At 41.9% G+C, this 22,789-nt stretch overlaps 1 protein-coding gene across 3 annotated transcripts; it reads right to left on the bottom strand.

The window, feature by feature from the left end:
* Positions 1 to 103: 103 nt before the first annotated feature.
* Positions 104 to 21,667, bottom strand: STK25 (serine/threonine kinase 25). 3 transcript variants are annotated; one of them, XM_044432671.1, is made up of 12 exons: positions 21,568 to 21,667; positions 20,277 to 20,382; positions 14,915 to 15,145; positions 13,989 to 14,045; positions 13,454 to 13,562; positions 11,869 to 12,026; positions 10,139 to 10,324; positions 9,762 to 9,907; positions 8,939 to 9,053; positions 8,319 to 8,390; positions 2,039 to 2,175; positions 104 to 1,151 (listed from the first exon to the last, which is right to left on the bottom strand). In XM_044432671.1, the coding sequence occupies exons 2-12, from the start codon at positions 20,304 to 20,306 to the stop codon at positions 1,136 to 1,138; spliced, it is 1,257 nt and encodes a 418-aa protein (XP_044288606.1). In that variant the 5' UTR covers positions 20,307 to 20,382; positions 21,568 to 21,667; the 3' UTR covers positions 104 to 1,135. The 3 variants fall into 3 exon arrangements, with proteins under 3 accessions (XP_044288606.1, XP_044288608.1, XP_044288605.1); XM_044432670.1 differs by having other exon boundaries at positions 106 to 1,656; XM_044432673.1 differs by lacking the exon at positions 21,568 to 21,667 and having other exon boundaries at positions 105 to 1,656; positions 20,277 to 20,321.
* Positions 21,668 to 22,789: the final 1,122 nt, after the last annotated feature.

Raw genomic sequence — 22,789 nt, 5'->3', positions numbered from 1 at the left:
GATGAGATCAGATTGCACTCGTTGCCATCTGACTTGAGGCCACCAGTGCGCCATGACTGACCTACAAGTTAAACCAGGTCATGTCCTGAGCAAATATAACAGATCACTCTTGGGAGAGTGATACAATAATATAATTTTGTGTTAGTACTTGTGTTCATGTATAAATAAACACACAGATAGCTTTTACTTGACAAGTTAATTTTATTGGAAGTGGCAGATCCCTCATTGCTCATATGAGAACTAAGACATTGTTGCTTTGAATACTGGAGAAACCTTTAAGAGCATTCTGGTGACATTGTGTGAGCTAATGCAAGGTACCTTTTATAAATAGCACAAAGTAGCAGCTTCTTGTTTTCCCTTTATCTAATGTTCCCATCTGCTTTGTAAGCAGACCTGAAGGACAACAGTAAAGGCAAATGGATTCTTTAACTTCCTATCCATATTCTTTACTCAGCTGTCCATAAGCAAGTCATAAAAGCAGCAGCTGCAGCTTTTAAGATGTCTTTCTCAAAGGAAGACATCCATACCACTGAATCTACACGTTTAGGAAATGAGTCTACACATTTACTGCTCCAGAGGAAGATCTAGCTGGCATCTCAGATGCTTCAGATATGTACTTCTCAGTCAGAATCAGAGATAATGTTCATGAGCAATTTTGACATAAGTAAAAGTCCAAAATGTGGTAAAAAAGTTGAGAGACACAGGCAATGTTTTGAGCATGTCAGCTATTACTTTCTCTAGCTGTTGGCACCACACATATTTCAGTTTAACTGAAAATCTTAGCCAAATATCATGGAATAACAAGTCTTTACAAAGTTTGCAGACTTTGGTTAGATCCTTACCCTGTCTCTAAGCTGTAGAAGTAATAAAGCATTTAGCTTCCTTCCCCTCTGTAACAAGTACATAATACTCTGCCAGAATATTTGAACTTGGTATGCAAGTGTTTATACTCAAGATACTAAGTAGAAGCAAAAGGCTTTGACTGAGTAGGAGCACATCTGCACCACACTCTAGTGAATGAAACATGGATTAGTATATAATACAGCAGTAGTCAAACCTACCTCAAAAAGGGGCCAGTAGAAAGGAGGCAAGATTCACTTTTCTCAGCAACTGCTAGCCCAATCTTCTTCTTCTATTAGCTGAGGAGAAACCTGAAACAAAACTGTCGTGTAGCACCAGCATATATGACCATCTCACTGGATGGTGATAGCCCCTTCTTGCTGATCAGCTGCTCAAACACTGCCTTTGATCAGAGCAGGAAGCTATCACAGTCCCACTTCCCTTTGGGAATGTATTTGCCTAAGGATTTCCATTTTTCCAGCAGTCAGGATTTTGCGTTGAAACAAGGACTGACCTGAGAAAAATTGGATATAATGAAAAACCTTCATGAAATACACTGTAAAAATTACACTCCTTGGGCTTTGCAAAATAATCCATAATCATGTGTATTGCAAATCCCATACTAGGTGGTCATGAAACACACACACAAAGGCTCTGAAATGTCTGGGAATCCATAGCACAATGTTAACATCCAACAGCAGATGGTGATGGATTCAAGATGCAATTCCTATGGAGCTGGGGGGAAAAGTCACCCACTAGTAGAAAGGGCAAACTCCTCAGCGTGCTGAAGTTAGGTGGTTCCTGCTGTGTGAGAACCTGAGAGAGAACAAAGGAAATTTACCAGGTTGTTTCGTAGTGAACTCTCACTGTCATTTTCAAAACAATTTAAAGTGATGACTTTCGCCAAACATGAATAGATTGTAGTTAACCAGAACTAATTGGCTTGGGTTAAGGGTCACTTGCTGGATCTGCATTCACTTGCCAGTGTCAATTTAGATTCCACTTTTCTACCTGAGTACCAGACAGCTGACTTGTGAGACAGTGAGGTTTAGAGCATATGGTATTATCTTGGGCCCAAACAAAGTGCAGTATTACAAAGGGAACATGCACCGAGGAGGGATGTACAATTGGTTTCTACTGTACTTCCCCAGCCATTCCCCCACACCAAATTACTTTTGGTCAAGTTAACAGCACTCACCTTTGCACTCGCTCCACCATGTGTGCAATCAGTTTGTCAGAAATTCCTGGACAAGACTCTTCTGCTAAGCTAAAAGCATTCTCCAGTTCCTCCATGGCTCCTACATTGCCTCCAGTCTGCTTGTGTTTGTCTTTGAGCTGCCAAGTAGTTAAGAGTTAGTCAGCTGCGGAACAGTAGAAAGCAGTAGCAGAGACTTACTTATGTTAGTTTTTCCTGGAGCCAACACTATTCATTGGCAGAGTTATACAGTAGTATGTTTTCCCAATAACATTCTTATAACAGGAGTGAGTGGACTTCAGGCTTGTTTTATCCTTTTTTTTTTGTTCTAGAATCCTAAGATCCACCAGCCATGGCCAGGTTCAAGAGACATAAACTTCAAAAGGATGCCACTGATTACATCCTGAACCCACAAATGTCTTTTCAATATAGCCAGGCTGATTTAAGCTCACAGCACTTTCCTGAATATTCCAAGCTTTCTTCATATTAGCAACCTAATTTAAGTGAAAAAGTAGTTTTGAACATTTGGGAATCAGAAAGCCTTACTAATCTATAGCAAATTACCCAGAGACCTACCAGTAGATCTCAATCTACCTTCTGCTCACCCCTGTTCTAGAACATGGGCAAGTCCGAAAGCGCCTTTGGCAGCAACACTAGGCTCACTTATTTGGCATGACTGAGATGTACTTTCATATATATGGGTTTAAGAACAGGATGTGAGTTTTCATTTCTCTTGAACAGCCTTGTGGATATTGGCAACACTTGACAGAATAAACAGTCAACTTTCCAGCACAATTTTGTAATGCACTCAGTTGCTTGCTTCATGTAAGAGCTCATGAAGTAGCTGGTGCCCCTGGGAAACTGGCAACTCCAACCATATTGTTTGAATAAAGAATTCAAGTGATTTTTGAGCCCTGTTAGTAAATCCAAAGCAATCGCTAGAGAGCGATCTGTTATGCTTTGAGTAGGCAGGATTAGGGAACAGGATGTCTATTTTGCAGTTTCTGTCTCATAGTATTCATATGCATGCATTACTTCCCACTTCACCCCTACCCCGAATAGCATGGTTTTTTTTTTCTTCTCTGTACACTAAAACAGATGTCAAACATGTTTTGCAACCAAAATCTTTCAGGATCAGAATCAAACAGCAAATTTTAGGCTGAATCTAGAATTAGATTGTATCCAATATTTACATCTCATTTATTTGAGTGGGGATATTTTGAGCAGGTTTAATATTAGATACAAGCCTTAACCAGGCCTAACTTAAATCCTATTAATTTCATTGGGTCTTATCTAAGTGTAATTAAGTCTGGATCCAAACTTTTCATTGTAGCCTTGGATTTTAGGGTAGAAGTTTAGATCAACCTGTGTCAAGCATGTAATGCAAAGATGAGTACTGTTGTTGTTAGTTGCGAAGTCGTGTCCGACCCATCGCGACCCCATGGACAACAATCCTCCAGGCCTTCCTGTCCTCCACCATCCCCCGGAGTCCACTTAAGCTCACTCCAACTGCTTCTGTGACTCCATCTAGCCACCTCATTCTCTGCCATCCCCTTCTTCTTTTGCCATCTGTTGTTCCCAGCATTAGGCTCTTCTCCAGGGAGTCCTTCCTTCTCATTAGGTGGCCGAAGTATTTGCGTTTCATCTTCAGAATCTGGCCTTCTAAAGAGCAGTCAGGGTTCATCTCCTCTAGGACTGACCAGTTTCATCGCCTAGCGGTCCAAGGGACTCGCAGGAGTCTCCTCCAGCACCACAATTCAAAGGCCTCAATCCTTTGGCGCTCAGCCTTCCATATGGTCCAACTTTCACAGCCATACAATGCAACAGGGAAAACCACAGCCTTGACTATACGCACTTTTGTTGGCAGGGTGATGTCTCTGCTTTTTAGTATGCTGTCTAGAATTTGCCATAGCTTTCCTCCCCAGGAGCAAGCGTCTTTGAATTTCTTGGCTGCAGTCCCCGTCTGTGGTGATCTTGGAGCCCAGGAAAATGAAATCTGTCACTGCCTCCATTTCTTCCCCATCTATTTGCCAGAAAGTGAGAGGACCGGATGCCATGATCTTAGTTTTCTTAATGTTGGGTTTCAGGCCAACTTTTGCACTCTCCTCCTTCACCCACATCAAGAGGCTCTTTAGTTCTTCTTCACTTTCTGCCATGAGAGTGGTATCATCTGCATATCTGAGGTTGTTGATATTTCTCCCAGCAATCTTAATTCCAACTGGTGATTCATCTAGCCCCACCTTTCTCATGATGTGCTCTGCATATAAGTTAAATAGGCAGGGTGACAATATACAGCCTTGCCGTACTCCTTCCTCAATTTTGAATCATTCGGTAGTTCTATGTCCAGTTCTCACTGTTGCTTCTTGATCTGCATACAGGTTTCTCAAGAGACAAATAAGATGGTCTGGGACTCCCATCTCTCTAAGAACTTGCCACTATTTGTTGTGATCCACACAATTAAAGGCTTTAGCATAGTCAACGAAGCAGAAGTAGATGTTTTTCTGGAACTCCCTAGCTTTCTCCATGATCCAGCGTATGTTGGCAATTTGATCTCTAGTTCCTCTCCCTCTTCGAAATCCTGCCTCTACTTTTGGTAGTTCTTGGTCCACATACTTTTTTTAAATTGGTATATTATTATTTATGTATGTTTTTATGTATTCTTTGTGAGCCGCCCTGAGGCTTTGTTGCGATGGGGGCAGCACAGAAATGTTTTAAATAAATAAATACATACATACATACATACATACATACATACTGCTGGAGCCTAGCTTGTAGGATTTTGAGCATAACTTTGCTAGCATGTGAAATGAGTGCAATGGTGCGGTAGTTTGAACATTCTTTGGCATTGCCCTTCTTTGGCATTGGAATGTAAACTTACCTTTTCCAATTCTGTGGCCACTGCTGAGTTTTCCAAATTTGCTGGCATATTGAGTGCAGCACTTTTACTGCATCGTCTTTTAAGTTTTTGAATAGCTCAGCTGGAATAGTGTCACCTCCACTAGCTTTGTTTTTGCTCAGACTTCCTAAGGCCCAGTTGACTTCACATTCCAGGATGTCTGGCTCGAGGTCAGTGACCACCTCATCGTGGTTATCAGGAACGTTAAGCTCTTTCTTGTATAGTTCTTCTGTGTAATCTTGCCACCTCTTCTTAATCTCTTCTGCCTCTGTTAGGTCCCTGCCATTTTCGTCCTTTATCATGCCCATCTTTGCATGAAATGTTCCCTTCATATCTCCAATTTTCTTGAAGAGATCTCTGGTCCTCCCTATTCCATTGTTTTCTTCTATTTCTTTGCACTGTTCATTTAAGAAGGCATTCTTATCTCTTCTAGCTATTCTCTGGAATTCTGCATTCAATTGGGTGTATCTTTCTCTTTCTCCCTTGCCTTTTGCTTCCCTTTCTTCAAGTATTTGTAAAGCTTCCTCAGACAGCCATTTTGCTTTCTTGCATTTCTTCTTCTTTGGGATGGCTTTAGTTGCTACCTCTTGTACAATGTTGCGAACCTCCATCCATAGTTCTTCAGGCACTCTGTCTGTCAGATCTAATTCCTTAAATCTATTTGTCACATCTACTGTATATTCATCAGGGATATGATTTAGGTCATACCTAAGTGGCCTAGTGCTTTTCCCTACTTTCTTCAATTTAAGCCTAAATTTTGCAACCAGAAGCTCGTGATCTGAGCCACAGTCAGCTCCTGGTCTAGTTTTTACTGACTGTATAGAGCTTTTCCATCTTTGGCTGCAGAGCACATAGTCAATCTGATTTCTGTGTTGACTGTCTGGTGATGTCCATGTGTAGAGTCGTCTCTTGGGTTGTTGGAAAAGAGTGTTTGCTATGACCATTGAATTCTCTTGACAGAATTCTACCAGCCTGTGCCCTGCTTCGTTTTGTACTCCAAGGCCAAACTTGCCTGTTATTCCAGTTATCTTTTGGCTTCCTACTTTAGCATTCCAATCCCCCATGATGATAAGGACATCATTTTTTGGAGTTAATTATAGAAGGTGTTGTAGGCCTTCACAGAACTGGTTAGCTTCAGCCTCTTCAGCACCAGTGGTTGGGGCATAGACTTGGACTATTGTGATGTTGAATGGTTTTCCTTGGATTCGAACTGAGATCATTCTGTCATTTTGGAGGCTGTATCCCAGTACTGCTTTTCCTACTCTTTTATTGACTATGAAGGCTACTCCATTTCTTCTGAGGGGTTCTTGCCCGCAGTAGTATACCTGATGGTCATCTGAATTAAATTCACCCATTCCTGTCCATTTTAGTTCACTGATTCCTAAGATGTCGATGTTCAGTCTTGTCATCTCTTGTTTGATCATGTCCAGCTTGCCTTGATTCATGGATCAATACATTTCAGGTTCCTATGGAGTATAGATCTTTGCAGCATTGGACTCTCCTTTCACCACCAGATACATCTGTAACTGAGTGTACTTTCAGCTTTGACCCAGTCACTTCATTCTTTCTGGTGCTACTAGTACTAGCCCTCTGCTCTTCCCCAGTAGCATACTGGACACCTTCCAACCTGAGGGGCTCATCCTCTGGTGTTATGTATTTTTGCCTTTTGGTACTGTCCATGGGGTTTTCATGGCAAAGATACTGGAGTGGGTTGCCATTTCCTTCTCCAGTGGATCACATTTTGTCAGAGCTCTCTGCTATGACCTGTCCGTCTTGGGTGGCCCTGCACGGCATAGCTCATAGCTTCATTGAGCTACGCAAGCCCCTTCGCCACGACAAGGCAGTGATCCATGAAGGAGATGAGCACTGTAGTTCCATTTAAAAATATATAGTTCAGTCAAAACAATATAGGTTTTCCATTTCCAACATATAGCATATTCCTTGGAATCCCCTGCTTTGTTTCAGTAACCCTCTTGGAGTTTAGACTGTAGAACTTTTGCTCCAATCAGAGGCTGATTATAAGAAATTCTCAAGAGACTGCACAGCTAGCCTCAAAGCAAAGCTGAAAGCAAAAGCCATTATAGGTAACAACAATCTAATCTAAGCCTTTCTGGCTTAACTCTCTCCTCCATCAACTCTGCAAATTTAAGTGGGTTTGACCTGTCCTCCCAGATCCTTGCTTTTAATCCAGGGATCAACCTTGTTGTCCTTTGCCAAGTTCAAGCTGCCACCCACATCATCAGAAAGCAGAACATAGTGAACTTTAATGCTAACAGTCTTGGAGAAAAGCAGCAAGGTATATTCTTAGGCCTACTCATGGATGAAAATGACTTTTGCTAAGGTGCACAGAAAAGCATTTTACCATGAAGTTTAAAAATCCCTTTAGAGTAGCCTAAACTTTTACAATGTGTATACATTTATTATGTGAGTTGATTGGTATCAATTTGGTTTTGAGTGATTTCTTTTCTGAACAGTGTGTTATTTTGAACTGGACTAAAGACATCACAGACCAGAAGGACTATAGGACAAAAAGCTAAAGCCCTGAAAGCATGAGATAATTCCAGTTTTTAGAACAATTAATGACAAAGGTGCAATGTGAGAGGTTTTCTGTAGACCACCTAGAGAGATTTGGCTAATGAGCAGTATAGAAACAAAATTATTACCAGTAGTAAGTATTACTGAACTGGAGTCATTACAAACATGTCACACACACTGTACTTGGCAGCTTCTTACAATCTCAACTCCAAAGAGGCTATACAGTTATGTCAACTAGATGTCACGGAACAGTCTCGAGCATTCATTTATCTATCCACTTATGAAACAGGAGAGAGTCTATATTTTCTTTTCTCATGCATAGAGTAATGCCTCCTACCCTGCATTGTTGTGTTTCTTCCAGCCAAGTGAGCAGGGCTAGAGGAAAAACAGCTTGAACACAGCAAAGTAAGGCAGGGGAGAAGAGGAGAGGGGCAAGGTTTGTTCCCCTTACCTGTATCATTCATCTCATGCATGTGAATGGAGCAGATGTGGGGGGGAAATTACAACTTGCTTCATCACATCTTGTTGGCACAGTTGTGAGCTACAGTCACTGTTCAAATACTGAATTTGGGGCAGAAGATAGGAGAAGCTGTAGCATCACAACGCATACACTGGCAGAACTGGGAGAAGCTGAGAAGCTCTTGATGGCAAGCAATGGACTATAAGCAAAAAGTAGAAAATGCATCTCATTTTTACCAATAGGCGCTCTCCCACACACACTGCCTGTTCTCTCACATACCTCCGCCTCTGATGCTTCTTTCTATCCTACCCCAATATTCCACAGTTTCTCAACAAAACATTCACATGTTATAGCAAGTATATGAAAAGACATCAGCTCTGCCATTGTCTCACCTCTCCAAAGACAGGACGTACAAGAGTAGAGAGACACTGAGACCGTGGCTGCCGCTTGATGGGTTCAACTGGCTAGAAAAGGAAAGTTGCTTGTTAATGTTAGCCTAAGTTTTCTTTTCAACCACTTACTTTCTCTTTTTCTATTGGCATGCAAACAAAGTAGGAAAAATACTCATTAAGAACTTTCTAGTTTCTCCTGCATAAAACAGCAATGGTAGGAACAAGCGACTATTCACTGGGAGCATAGTTGTACTGCAGGGGCAGAAGCAGGAAGGCGTCAGATGTTTTGGCATACAACTTCAGTAGCCCATGCTGGCTGGGCTTACAGAACTTGGTATCAAAACTATCTGGAGGGCACCAAGTTTCTTACCTGTGCACTTCGTTCCATTTGCTGGCAGCAAATTAGGAACAGCATTGCTGTCCTTGGCAAAGATTCTATATTACAGCTGCATTAATTAAAAGGAACCCTTGGAGTCAACAAAAAGCAGGGCAGAGAAAGAACAGCCCCTAATGTCAAATCAAGCCATGTTGTAATATGGGGGCCATGGCAAAACATTCCCGCAGACCTACCACCACTAGCGTGGGTTCCTGCTCTTCAGCTGCACTGGAACCAAACTGACCTTTTGGGACCCGTGATGAGGCATCCCTTTGTGCAGCTTGTTCAGGGAATTGGGGCGAATTGTTGGTGGGAAAGTCCAGATGGGTCCCTGATCTCTCTCATCGGCATCTCCATCACTAGAAATAGAGAGATTCAGGGGTCATACTCAAAGACAGCATTCAATACAGCCATGTGTAGTCAAGATTATCAGACAGCAGGCAGAACTACTTCAATTGCTGGTATGCTGAACTTAGTTCCACTTTTTCACAGTTCTGTGTCTGCCACTTCCCAGCTATTGTAACAAGAGATTACAGTGCATTTGGTACTCAATTCACAGAGCTCCCCTTTTCCCAACAGATTCCCAACTCACTACCCAGAATTGGGTATACATACTCTATGTCTCTCTTCTGTTATTTTGTTTAAATGGAGACAGCCAGCATGCCAATTCATTCTGCTTTTATTTTCATCTCTCCTTCCCAACAAGCCATACTGAAACTCATGTTCTTGCTACATGTTGTGTCTTCAATTTATAGTGACCCTACAAATGAAAGCCCTCCAGAATCTCCTATCCAAAACATCCCTGTTTTTAGATCCACTGTTACACATGTTATTTATTTATTTAAAACATTTCTATGCCGCCCCCATCGCAACAAAGCCTTGGGGCGGCTCACAAAGAATACATAAAAACATACATAAATAATAATAATATAACAATTTAAAAGAAAAAAAAGCAGTCAATTTTTGCTCTGCAGAGACCACCCTTAGTAACAACTGAGATGTGACCCTTAACTGAGGTGAGTGGGGAGAACAGAAGAGGAAGGAGAAAAAGCAGAAGGAACACATACATTTCCGAGTCATCCGAGCTGGAATCCTCACCATGCCCCTCTGACTTCCAGCGTTTGTACCGGTCAATGAGCTCCATGAGAAATGATGTTTTCTTGGTGTAACGTGTGATAAATTTGTGCTTTAGCAATTCCTTTGCAGTGGGCCTCTATGGAAAAACAGGAGACAAGACAGGGAGCCTTAGCTGGTGGGGGCCATCACAAAAAAGCCAGCCAGCCACTGTGGTTTTTCTCAGGAGTCTTTTTTATTTTGCTGTGCCTTTCTTTGTTCATCACCAAAGGTCAATCAACTTTGCTTAGCAGTTGTCAGGTTTTCTACCCTCAAGAGATCTCTGACCTATACCCAGGCTCTGCTTACAAGAAGTGAAAGTTACACTTACAAATCTTGGGTCCTTGTTAAGGCAGGCTTCCACAAACTCCTTAAAGGGCTTGCTATGGTGTCCCTCCAGTGTTGGAGGATTGTTTTTGGGAATCAGAAAAAGAACTCTCATAGGATGCAGGTCAGAATTTGGAGGCTCTCCCTTTGCCAGTTCAATAGCAGTAATGCCAAGGGACCAAATGTCTGCCTGGAAGAAAAATGAAAAAGAATGTATTTAGAGCACTCTGCATTAGTCTAACACTTAAAGACTAATGCTGCATTGTTACACTCAATACAGCATCCCATAGATGTTTCCTCATAACATTTTATCTGACTGTAGCAACCAGCACTTCCACTGTAAATTTTATTTTTTAAATTATTATGGCAGGAGTGTAAGCTTAGACATATGCACTTTCCTGATAAGCACATTCTTTTCTGATTGAATGCTGATGGGAATACCAGGTGGCTATTGGTATGTATCAGGAATGGGAGCTGCATAAGGCTCTGAGCTGATTTTTGGCTTGCTGCTGTGGGCACCTGCAGACACCTGCTCGCTACTCACTATCCACCGCCACCACCTGTGGGTGCCTGCTGCCGCTTGTCATCTGCTGCTGCCACCCCTTGGCGCCTGCTTGTGGTCCTCAAACATACAACATTTACCGTATGTGGCTCTTCCATTGAGCAAGTCTGGTCACCCCTGGTATGTATGTATGTATGTATGTATGTATGTAAAGCATTTTTATGCCGCCCCCTTTGCAACAAGCCTCGGGGCGGTTTACAAAGCAAATAAACAAATGTTGAATAAACTTTAAAAATCCGGATACATCTCGGCAGAGCTATAAAACCAATAAATAAAAACAGCAATTATCAGTTAAAATATCGTTTAAATAAAAAGGTCTTGGCCTGGCGCAAAAAAACAAATAACGACGGCGCCAGGTGGACCTCTTTGGGGAGCGCATTCCATATATGGTAGACTTCCATGAAATTGTCTGGCAAGATGGGATGAGGAGCAAATTCAGAGTAAACTGGACTAAAGTCACAGAAATACGGAGATTTTCCTTCCTTCACCACCTAGCCTCCCTTTAGCAAAGGGTCATCTCCCATTTTCATAACTGGGAAGGACCAGGGTCTTTGGTCTGATGCAAAGTGGTATAACAGATCCCTGACAAGGAAAAACTTTGAAGGCTTAATGGAAACTTCCTGTCTGTATCATTGAATAGATCCAACTTGAGTACTACAGAGCAGAACACCATGCATTTTTATAAGGACAGAATTGTGACGCATGAACCCAGTGGGAGTAGAACAACATGCATTTTGGAAATAACAGAAAAGTGGCACAGTTGCTAACTACAAAGAAAAATGAGGGAACATTCAAGCAGATGGACAAATAATAGCCGGATATAACCCATGGAAATTCAGAGGAACCACCCCAGAGTAGCAAACTATGCATTTCAAAGATGATCAGAACTTGATGGTTAATTGGTAAAAGGTGTCTCTATGAATGTAGATGTCCTGGCAGGTGGGGTGGGAGAAGTATTCTGACAGTGTGCTCAACCTAGTGGTGTGGACAGAGGAAGCCAAACAAGGGCAGGCACGTGTACCACGCACACTATGATGCAGGAGCTGTGGGAAAATCTGCACCAGCTGCTCAGAGATGTGCACCTACATGCATCCTTTGTTCTTTTTAATCCCAGTGTTATCACCTGACAAGATAACACATATTCCAACACAGAGCTGCTGCTCCTAGATTACCTTAAAGTCATAGGCTGACTGCTTGATGACTTCAGGTGCCATCCAAAATGGAGTCCCGACAAATGTGTTTCTTTTGATCTGAGTGTCTGTCAGCTGGCCAGCCACACCAAAATCAGCCAGTTTCACATCCCCTTGCTCCGAAAGCAACACATTGGCAGCTGTTCATACAAAAAAGTAATAGAAGAACCTGAATCCAAGGGGTATACAATACTCTCTCCCTGTAAAATGCTTTAATGATACACTGGTAAACAGTTTTGTGTTAATTCTCCTCATAGCCTGTGTGGTGTTTAAGGAATATTAAGCAAAAATGAACACAAGAAACATTCAGAAAATTGCGTAAGTCTTCAATTCCACCTCAGTCCAATTCCTTATTTCAGTTTTCCCCAACCTGATACCATTCCAGTGTTATTAACTTCTACTCTCATCAGCCCCAGCCAGCATGGCCAGTAGGCAAATACTAAGTTGTTAGTAAACAAAAAAAAACCCCTGCCTTACACCTTTCTAAGAGGTTCAATGGGCTTATCTTGTTGCCCTGGGTGAGGTCTCATTTAACCCCACTTTGTACTCCATCCTTAGTCGCATCTTCTTCTTTACTATTTCCCTTTTCTATATCATATTGGAATTGCCACCACAAGTATTTGGGAAGCAATGACCCTGCCTTTTATTCTTCACCAAGGTCCTTATATCATGATTACTAGCCACAGGAACTATAACATATGTAGCTTGGGACACACTGTGGAAAACCCAGCAAGAACAGTGATGAGTTAAATAATTTGCTTCAACAGGACTTTACCACAGCAAGTAAAAGCAAAATTGTAACAAGCACAATAATGCTAACATCAGCTAACATCAATTATTATACAACTTGCTAATGTGCTCCTATATCTTTCAAAATTGGATCAGAAATGTTCATAGCTGGCAGGCAAAGTTTGGGAATTCTGTTAATTTATCTGGCACCTAGAAGCCAAACTTCCTTCTCTTCACACCTGCAACAGACACCTTACTCCCTGCTCCACTTTCACAATCATGGTTCATGTCTCCTAAAAAATGGGATTCTTCAGACTGACAAGTGCACAGGTTTGTCCAGAATCCAGATGCCTTGGTTTAAGGTGTAATCACAGAAATTGTACAAGATTTTGTATACCTTGGCTCAGCTATCAATTCAGAGGGAGGCTGCAGCCAAGAAATTGGAAAAATGAGACTTTGGCTGTCATACTTTGAACACACTGGAAGAAGGCAAGATTCACTGGAGAAGACAATCTTGCTAAGAAAAGTCAAAGGCAGAAGGACAAAAGGAAGAGAAAATAAGAAATGGATTGACTCCATAAAGGAAGTCACAGCCTTGAACTTAAACAGAATTTAGATGTCATGGATAGGACATTTTGGAGAGCTTTTGTTCATAGGTTTACCATAGGTCAGAGATGACTAGACAGCATTTAACAGCGGCAACAAAGAAATGCACGTGCCTAGGCTTGGTTATTCCCATCTGAACATAATCAGTATAAGCAAACTGCAGTCATGATTTCACTGGTCTCAAAGATGAACTGTCAAAAATAAGCAGAAGTATGTATTTTGCAAGCCTGACCTTTTATGTCTCTGTGAATTTTCCTCTCAGAGTGAAGGTAGTCTAAACCCTTTAGAATTTCTCGTAGGATAGTGGCAATGTAGGTCTCTTCCAAGGGGCCAGGCTTGAGCTGTAAGGAGAGGGGAGAAAGATGATCAGTAAGTGAATGATTGCTTTTGAAAATTAAGATTTTCAAAAAAAAAGTTTGCCCAGTCTTCCCAGCTTAACAAAGTTTGCTTGGATACCTGCCACAGTCTTTCACTGAGTAATGAAATAAAGAATGCAACATGAGCCAAATTTGTGTGCCTGCACTTCTGTATGAATTGCAGCAGAAACAGAGAGCATTTGCACCCTAAGTTCCTACTGTTGAATATTGAGAAGTTCACACATAAGTCATTTTGTTGAACAACCCAAGGAGTCTATGCAATAAATATGAATTATGGCAGTTCTGAATGAGCAGGTGAAATCATAGCTCCATTCATCCAATATCAAATTCACTTGAATTCTATGTATCTGGCTAAATAAGGAAGCAGAAATGAACAACAAAGATACTTACTAGATCCAGTGCTGAGCCACCCCCCAAATATTCCATGATTATCCACAGTTTGGTGCCCTGTGAATAAGAAAGAGAGATGGGTGAGGGCAATGCATGCTGTTTAGAGCTTAAATTGTCTCAAAGTCCATCAGGATTGCCTTTGAAGTTACAGAGATACATTTCTCAGTTTGCTGAATCATCCAGGTCTTACAAACAAATGTTATGGAACACAAAAATTACATAGATAAGGCACTTAATTTCGCTGACAGCATGTTTAGTGGTCAGATTGTTGGACTGGGGGCCTGGAAGATGTGGGTTGTAGTCTTCAGCCATGGAGCTCATTGAGTGACTTTGAGCCAGTCATTCACTCTTAGCCCAACCTACCTCATAGAGTTGTTGCAAGGATAAAACGGAGCTACATAAGCCAGCCTGGGATCCTCATGAGAGGAAAAAATGTAGGCTATAAATACAATGTAGAGTAGCAGTAATAAAAGAGTCACATAATACAGCTCTTGACAGGCTATACCATTTAAGACTACAGGTGACTATAATCTCATTTGATGCTTTCCTATATAGAAAACACATACATACAGAGAATTGGCATGTCAGGAGGAGGGTTCCTGCTAAGCTTTTTTTCCCTACACTGCTATTTATGTGCTGAAAGATTCTGTGTATGGGAGAATTCAAATTTGTAATCTCCAAACCACAGATTTAAACGGCAGATCTAGCAAGAGCTGCCCTATGTGTTTGTCCTGATCATACAGCTTGATCTTGCAACAGTAGATTTTGACACCCTGGCACCCTCATTTGCTTCCAAAGAAGAAAACAAAAATGCACTATCCTGTAGCAAACTCCACCCACTAAATGTATTTACCCATTTTACACATTGCTGCACTGTTCATTACAGCAAGACACTGCGATACGACTGTCCTGCTTGCTTCAGTTACCTTCAAGTAAGAGCCATAGTAACGGGTGATGTAGGGACTGTCACACTGACTGAGCACTGTTATCTCCTGCTGAATGTCCTCAATTTCATCTTCTGCCTCCTCGAGGTCAATTATCTTGATAGCTACCACCTCCTTGCTACGGTTGTCAATTCCTTTGTACACCTCCCCAAACGACCCTTTACCGATCCTCTCCAGCTTGGTGAACAACTCCTCTGGATCAACTCGAGAGTGCTGGCTCAGCAGGAATGTGCAAAAAGAGAGAAGCAGACAGTCAGACACTCAAAACATATCCACAGGGTACTAAATAGCAGATCAGTGCTTTTCCCATTACTGACTCACCTTCTCTTAAAGCCATCTTATGATTTAGGCCTTAGGGCTCAGCCCTTACTATCATTATTACTACATTGCATGTGCATCAAAGGAGGCATCTGAGATGACTGACGCACCCAACATATCCTACAAAATGTACATGGTGTGAGGGAAGCAGATGCAGAAGCTTCTCCCTTCCATATTCTGACAGCTCAGGATAATCCAATGGCCAATGATTCACAAAAGACAATGTACTTCTTCAATACGCAATTCTTATGAAATGTGCTAGGTGTGGTGTTGGTCATTCTCTTAGATGGATTTAAAGGAGGATTAGATAGTATTTTTAGAGCATATGTCAATCCACAGATTTCAACCATAATAATTTAACAAAGTCTTTCACATTCTGGCGACCTCAGATGTGTTGGACTACAGGTCCCATCATTCCCAGTGACCAAGGCATGCCATGTGATTCTGTGTTTGTGAATAGGAGACTTTAGTTCTCATATTCATACTGTCTATACAGCTTCAAACTGTCTTTGAATTCTAACATTTTTGGTGGAAATTAAAATGTACTAGTAATGCTGCTGACTTCTGGAAAACTCAGAACTGAACAGCAAATTCTCACTTCTATTTGAATTAGAATTGTACTGGGACATATTTAAAACCTGCTGAAATTTGACAGGTTTAGCTGTGGTACTCCTAAGACTTCATATATGTGGTAGGGCTCCCTGCATACACATAAAGGCCAATTATTATGTGGCATCATAATATACTTACAGTAAGCATATATGGTGACTCTGCTGCACCCTGAACTTTCCAGAACCACTGGCAAGTTTGCCAGCAGAACTTCAAGAGAAATGTTCAAGAACAGGTAGTGGAAATTAGGCAATAATTTGGAAAGATGATCTAGTGCCAAATTTTCCTATAGTGTACAAGCCTAACTCTAATGAGCATGGCATAGGAACTAAGGAAACAAGAGTTAGGAAGATCCTGCTGCGATTTTTTCCTCATCTGCACACTACAATGCAGACATAATATTGACGTACTGTATGGGATTGTTGTAAGGATTAGAGAGATCGTAAGTGAGGCACATACAGAAATAACTTTCATCTGTGGGTTACCTGTGTTATGCATACCCTCCCCCATAACTTCTCTCCATCCACAGAAGTGTAAAACAGAAGGTGATATTTTCCCTTCTCTTCAAAGCTTTAAACTCAAATTTAACATAATACCCCATGCTCACATTTGCCGAAGTTTTTCTTCTAGTCACATAAAGAAAAGGAGGTCCCTTCAGCTTCAAAACTAGCCCCATCTAGCTATAAGACAGGAGGTTTCTGACATGGCTCATATCCAAGCTGTATACTTTAGCCACTTATTCCCTTTGCAAGAGAGGAACAATCCTTTCAGGCAGAAACTCAGACCATACCTGGTTACATCCTGACCCCAAAGCATACAAGAAGAGCATAGTTTGAGGACAGAATGTTTCTGGGAAGAAACAGCCTCCCTCCTCTAGTGCAGCTTCCTGGGGTTGGCTTCATCTCTTCCCATTCAAGGCAGAAAAACACCCAGTACCAAAGCAAGAGAAGCGGCTGGTGAGCCCCCCACCCCCGTTCTGTTGTGCAGGCCAGTGACCCATCCTGTACATTGCAAAGCTATACCAAATGGCATTTTTCTACCCCTTCCAGGATATCAAGGATCTAACAGTCCCCATCTGGTTTGAAAACACATCTGCAAAGCTTATATTGCATTTTTACCAGTGAGGCACATGATCGTTCATTCTCCAACAGGATGTCCGCAAGATCTTATCAAGCTGGTATTGCATTTTTATACCCTCTCAAGCAACTTTCAGGGAGTCAAAATAGATTCTCTGTTCTTGTGCATTCAGAAAGTCAGTTTTAATCTTCTGTCCACCACACACACAAAATCAGTGTGATGGGTCAAATGTAGATTTGAAGAGAGAACTGAGTCAAACAGTGTTGACTTCTAAATAAATAAGGGCATGGCATGAATACCTCAATGTGCTAGATATCAGCTTTTGCAATACTGGTACCCAGAAGGACAAAAGCTATTTTCATATATTCCCCACAGATTTAGGCCACATTTATTTCCAATATCAACAACCTCAGCAGGTCTGAAGAAATTACAGTACCTTCTTTCTGCCTAAATGTCTCTCATCCAAAAAGAATGTAAGGCACAATGTGGGAGTTAGAAGCACTTTCCATTTTCTGTTTCTCTAACACTCAGGGCATTAACAGCTTGCATCTTGGTCATGCCCACCTGACAGCCTTAGGTTCTGGGGTTTCTACTTCCATGGTGGTTACTCAAATAAGACATTGCATATCTGGTTTATTAGTCAGCAATGTTCCAACAAAATGCTCTACATCCCTCCTTCAGAGGTACTGCAGTTTCCAAAGCTCACAGAATGTCACTTTTGATTGAAATATGATACAGGACAGTTGTCTGAATATCTGACCATACATTAATTGAGGCACTTTCTTAATGATACACCGGCTGTTTCTGATTAAGCCTTTAGATGAACAAAAGAAGCAGAATTCTATCAAAATATGCAATAATTTTTCTGAATATTTGTACAGATTCTTGCTGAAGTTTTTTTGAAGGGCACATCATACTTCTCCTTCCTTATGAGCACTACACATCCAGTACATGTGCTGTTCTGAGTAGTGTGAATGTGTCATCAACAAGGACCACGCCTGTTTCGGTTCCTGCTCTACCTGAGATTTTAATCAGATTTAAATGCTCTCACCATGCATAATTAAACTGATAAGGTATCATTGAGAAACCTTTGGATAGGATACGAAAGATAAACAACTTGTCCTGTGATGACTGCACACACCCTTGAACAGCAGACTCCACAATTTGTGGACTATTCTAACAGGGTCCATCACCTTAACAACATGAGAGGACCACGAAATATGTTCAAGCCTCCACAGCAAAACTGAAACTGCATGGGCCTATAAGCAGACACACACTAGAAACCTAAGTATCAAACTGGAAACAGCAGAGGGTAAAGGAAGCAGGAACCACTGAGCTGGAGTAAGCAACCTCTGATAGAAGAATCCAAGGAAAACGTTGTCTGTTGGGAAAACCAGGAGGAATAAGGGATGCACCAAGAGGACTGGCACATATAAAAAGAGATGTAGTGTGCTGTAGCAAAGACCCTGGATGAAGCATTCAGAAAACCTACCTTAATCTTACAAAAGCCTTAAAAATAACACATTCAGGAGTGATCTCAATGTTCCTGACTGAACACAGGTCAACAGCCTACCCTCAGTGATGCTCCTTGGCACTTCCCAACTTGACATGATACTCCTCCTGACCTCTTGTTCCTACCACAAACACTAAAATGGTAAAAATAAAGGGGATTATACTGTAGCTTACAAAAGCGAGTATTGTACACAAAAGACTCAGCTTCAAATTCCACTAGCTTTGGCAAGAGTGGCCCAAATCAAGAGCAATGTGCAAGGCTCCCAGCACAGACAAATTTTACTTAGTATTTACAGTGTATGTGCCAGGAAACCAAACTAAATATACCCATCATTCACTTTGTGAATAACTGCCTGCTTTCCTACCTCTTACGGGATTGCACATAATGTTGCTATGTCAGTTGACTGTAAAAATCAATTTAAATGATAGGGAAAGCAAACAAAAATTGCAGAAAGACAATGCTTTGATTTGTCAATACTTCATGGGCTGGCTCAAGGGGCAATACAAAACATGGGAGGAAGTGACAAGGTAGACCAAATTTTGGATGCAAAAGAAATAACACAAAAATATTGAATCTGTATGGAACAAATTTTCATCTTGTAAGAGTAATCAAGAATAATCAGGATGCTTCAGAGGAGTCAATATTATACAGATGCTAAAATATTGTGTAAAATAAAGCTGTCTTTCCAATAAATGCTCTGAGAAACATACCACACCAAACTTTTAAAAAAGGATGAAGAAAATACAGTGCAACAGAGTCATCCAAAGAGTCTATGTGGTGAAGTGCTTAGTACTGGGAAGCTCACTGTGTGACTTTAGGCCAGTCACTGACTTCCAGCCTCGTGGGATTGTTATGAAAATAAATAGAGGGAAGGAGGGTCAGGTGCACTGCCTTGCCCACACTGGTGTAAAAGGTGGGACAAAAATGTTCAAACACAAAAAATGGTGGCAACAGACTAACATGGTTATCCTTCTAGACACTATCACCGCAGAACCACTGTCACATTGAATAAAACCAGTGGAAGTCAAGACCTATCATTTTTGCAGCACTTGGGAAATGGAGTCAAACAATAGTTACCTGTTCAGTGTTAAGTGGAGCAGATAACACCCTGGGTGCTCCCTGCAAATCTAGTTGTGATAAGAAGGGCGACTGCTCCCTAGATATCTTTTGCACCATTCTATTGTGCTCACTGCACTAAAGGGAAAGCACCACCAGAACCCCATTTTTTCCTGCATCATGGTCATCTCAATTCTAAGTCCTGTATGAATTACACAGTCAAATGAATATGTATTCACCTATGCAGCATAATGTAATTATGTTTTAATCATAGGTAACAGCGAAGAACTATCCTGCTCCACTCCTCAGCAATGACAGCTGAGATTCAAAGGATGCTGAGTTTTGTGTCACATACCAAACTCCACATGTGAGCCCAATTAGATATACTACATTAAGTTCTGGCTATGCTTTCCTTATAGAAAGGTAAGGAAGCTACTTTCTGCATGTTGTAAGCCGCCCCGAGGCCTTGGCAAGGGGCGGCATAGAAATGTTTTAATAAAATAAATAAATAAATAAATAAATAAATAAAGTTCCCAAACCCTGATGAAGAAAACTAGCTGCAGAGAGAGAGGCACTTTGCTAATTTTAAATGAGTGAATGCTACTTTATTAAGTTAGATGCTATCAGAAAACTGACAAATCATCAAGAATTTTAGTAGGAATGTATTCAAGTCTATTGGCCAAGTTTCTCACACAATACGACTGTTTTGTTTATTTGGGTGCTTCAGTTTGATTTACCTTGGTTTAGGAAACAAAACCAATTTTCACTTACCTGATGGGCAAATTCCCTCAAGTGAGCCATGGCTGCAGTTCAGCACAACACCCATGCACCACTCTCCTTTCACAGTAATCAGAAACGTGCTCTTTTCTATGGATCACTTAACGATAACAACAACAAAAAATAAACCAATCATTATTGTAAGGCCTGGGTGAACTGCACTATACAATTATTAATTATTAAGAATAATAAGAGCAATTATTTCCCACAGACAGTTCTATCCTCTACTGGGCGCTGAGATTTGGTCTACTTACATTGTAGACCAGCCTCTCCCAACCTTGTGCCTTCCAGACACTTGGATTGCAACACCCAGAAGTCCCAGTCAATGGCCCTGCTGGATGGAAATTATGGGAGCTGAGGTCCAAATGCCTCTGAAGTCCACCAGATTGGGGAAGGCTGTCCTAGACAACAATGGAGAATTTGGAGCCAGGTTAGGTTCTCTCTCAGTTTAACCTCCTTCAATAGCTTGTGGTGGAGATACCCAGGCACACCACCCAGAGCACCTTGGAGGAAGAGTTAAATAAACATTTGAAGAGGACAACAACAACGATGAATGCCTACACTTAGGTTTCATCCTTTACCAGTCACATGCTAAAACACAGATTTCCTAAGCAACCAAAGGCTTCATTTTGGTTAAACATGAGAACTTTGTAACTGGTGGTCAAGCCCCAGCAAAGCTCAATGGGGAATCCACTGCTCATGGCCAGCCAAGTGTGAGCAAGTTCTTAAAGAGGCTCCCCTATGAGTTTTAGACAGAAAAACTCCTAGCATAACGGCTGGGGAATGCTGAAAAATGCAGTACTTTATTCCGTCTAAACATGCGTAGAATTGCGCCCTAGATCTAGAAAGAAAAAAAAAGCTGTCCAGGCTACAGGTCCTAGTGCATACACAGATGCCCGACCTCCACCCCACGAGGAAGAAACGGTTACCCAGCATGGTAAGGGCTCTGCAGCTCGCAAAGATGAATATTAGGACGGCGAGAACAGCGAAAGAAAGGAAGAAGCGCTCTGGAAGAGCAGTTTGTGGAAGACCTTGGAAAGCGAAGGGCACCTAATCCGGAGCAAATAGCTTATGTAGGCACAGGCCGTTTCGAAGGATGCGGACAACAAGAGATGAACCGGGTCCAGGTTCCCCTTGCCCTGCTTCGTCCAGAGACAACAGCTCCACCCAGGCTCCAGATACACCTGCCATGGCAACACAGCCGCGCCGTCGTCTTCAGCCTCGCCCCCACCCCGGCCCCGTTCCCGCCGGGCAGCAGCCGCGCGCTGCTGCCCGCGCCCCTCACCTGCTCCCCGGGGGTGCGTCCTGCCCAGCTGCCCATCTCAGCTCCGCGCGCACCAGCCCAGGATACCGAACACGGTAACGGTAACTGCAGGGGAGGTAGGGAAAGAAACGCGAACAGCCATGCGCAGAAATCCGCCCCGCCGCCTGATCTGCTGGGAGACGTAGTTCTTCTAAGCTGCTTATCGCTGCAGGAGGATAGCAGCCAGAGACTGTAATAACCGTCATTCATCCCGAGAAGTCGTGGGCGGGAATCTGGGAAAGCGAGGATTTCTGGGAAAGGTAGTTTGTTAGGCTTCTCGGCGCCGAGAAGGAAATAAAGATTCTTGCAACCTGCGCGACCTGAGATTTCGTGTCTTCCCTTCTGATGACGGGGATGTATAAAGCAGATTTTGCGTAAAGCAAAACGTCATGTAGCCTCCTCTGCGCCTCGGTCTCCTAAATAGGTTCTCTACGCTAAATCAAATGTCCATTTTATGGCTGGCCCAATTATTCATACAAATATCACATGCAAATTAAAGAATTAGCATCCTCCGATTTTAGGCGTTCACAAGGTCTCAGTCACTCTTACTGGAACTGCAGCAGCAACCTGTGTTATCTTCGATCAACACGGACTGTTCAACAATTAAAAAATAATTGTATTTCCCACAGAGATCCATCATCAAATTAAGCTAACTCTTTCATCATTTTGGAAATACATACATCTTTGTTCTAAATTTACTTGCTTCAAATAAATAATAAATAAATTACCTTGCAATAGCTTTCTTGATGGTTCACAGCAATTAAACCCATAACAAAGTACAATATGAAAGTTTAAAACTACAGTATAAAATAGAAATAAAAGGCAAAGTAAAATCTAGCAACATTGCAAAGACTTAAAACATAGCAAAGGATTAAAAATAACAGAGACCAAAAGACTCGAATTCCTGGTCAAATAAGGAGGATTTCACCTTGCCCTGGGAAGAGCACTACACTCCATAACTGGAATGCAACAGCAAAAAGGATCCTCTTTGCAGTAGCCACCTACCTCATTTCCTTTGGCAGGGGCCCCCAACAGAAGGATTGCTGAGGATGATCTTAGGGTCTGGTAGGTGTAAATTGGAGGAGACAATACTTTAGGTAACCTGACCCCAAGTCAGGTCTTTGAACAGTAACAGTTGCACTTGAATTGAGCCCCAGAATGAACTGGCAGCCAATGCAGATGATATAGCACTTCCCTGAAACAA

Source organism: Varanus komodoensis, unplaced genomic scaffold (assembly GCF_004798865.1).
Source record: "Varanus komodoensis strain SLA01 unplaced genomic scaffold, ASM479886v1 scaffold25, whole genome shotgun sequence".
Classification (NCBI taxonomy): Eukaryota; Metazoa; Chordata; class Lepidosauria; order Squamata; family Varanidae; genus Varanus; species Varanus komodoensis.
Note: the sequence above shows the minus strand (reverse complement) of the source record. Positions and strands in the feature narration are given on the sequence as shown.

Coding starts and splice junctions, on each gene's coding strand:
- STK25 (XM_044432670.1), bottom strand. CDS start 20,306: ATGGCTCACTTGAGGGAATTTGCCCATCAG. Junction 12,027..13,453: donor AATTCACAGAGACATAAAAG/GTCAGGCTTGCA, acceptor TTGTATGAACAG/CTGCCAATGTGTTGCTTTCG. Junction 8,391..8,938: donor CTCATCACGGGTCCCAAAAG/GTCAGTTTGGTT, acceptor TTCCTTTTCTAG/CCAGTTGAACCCATCAAGCG.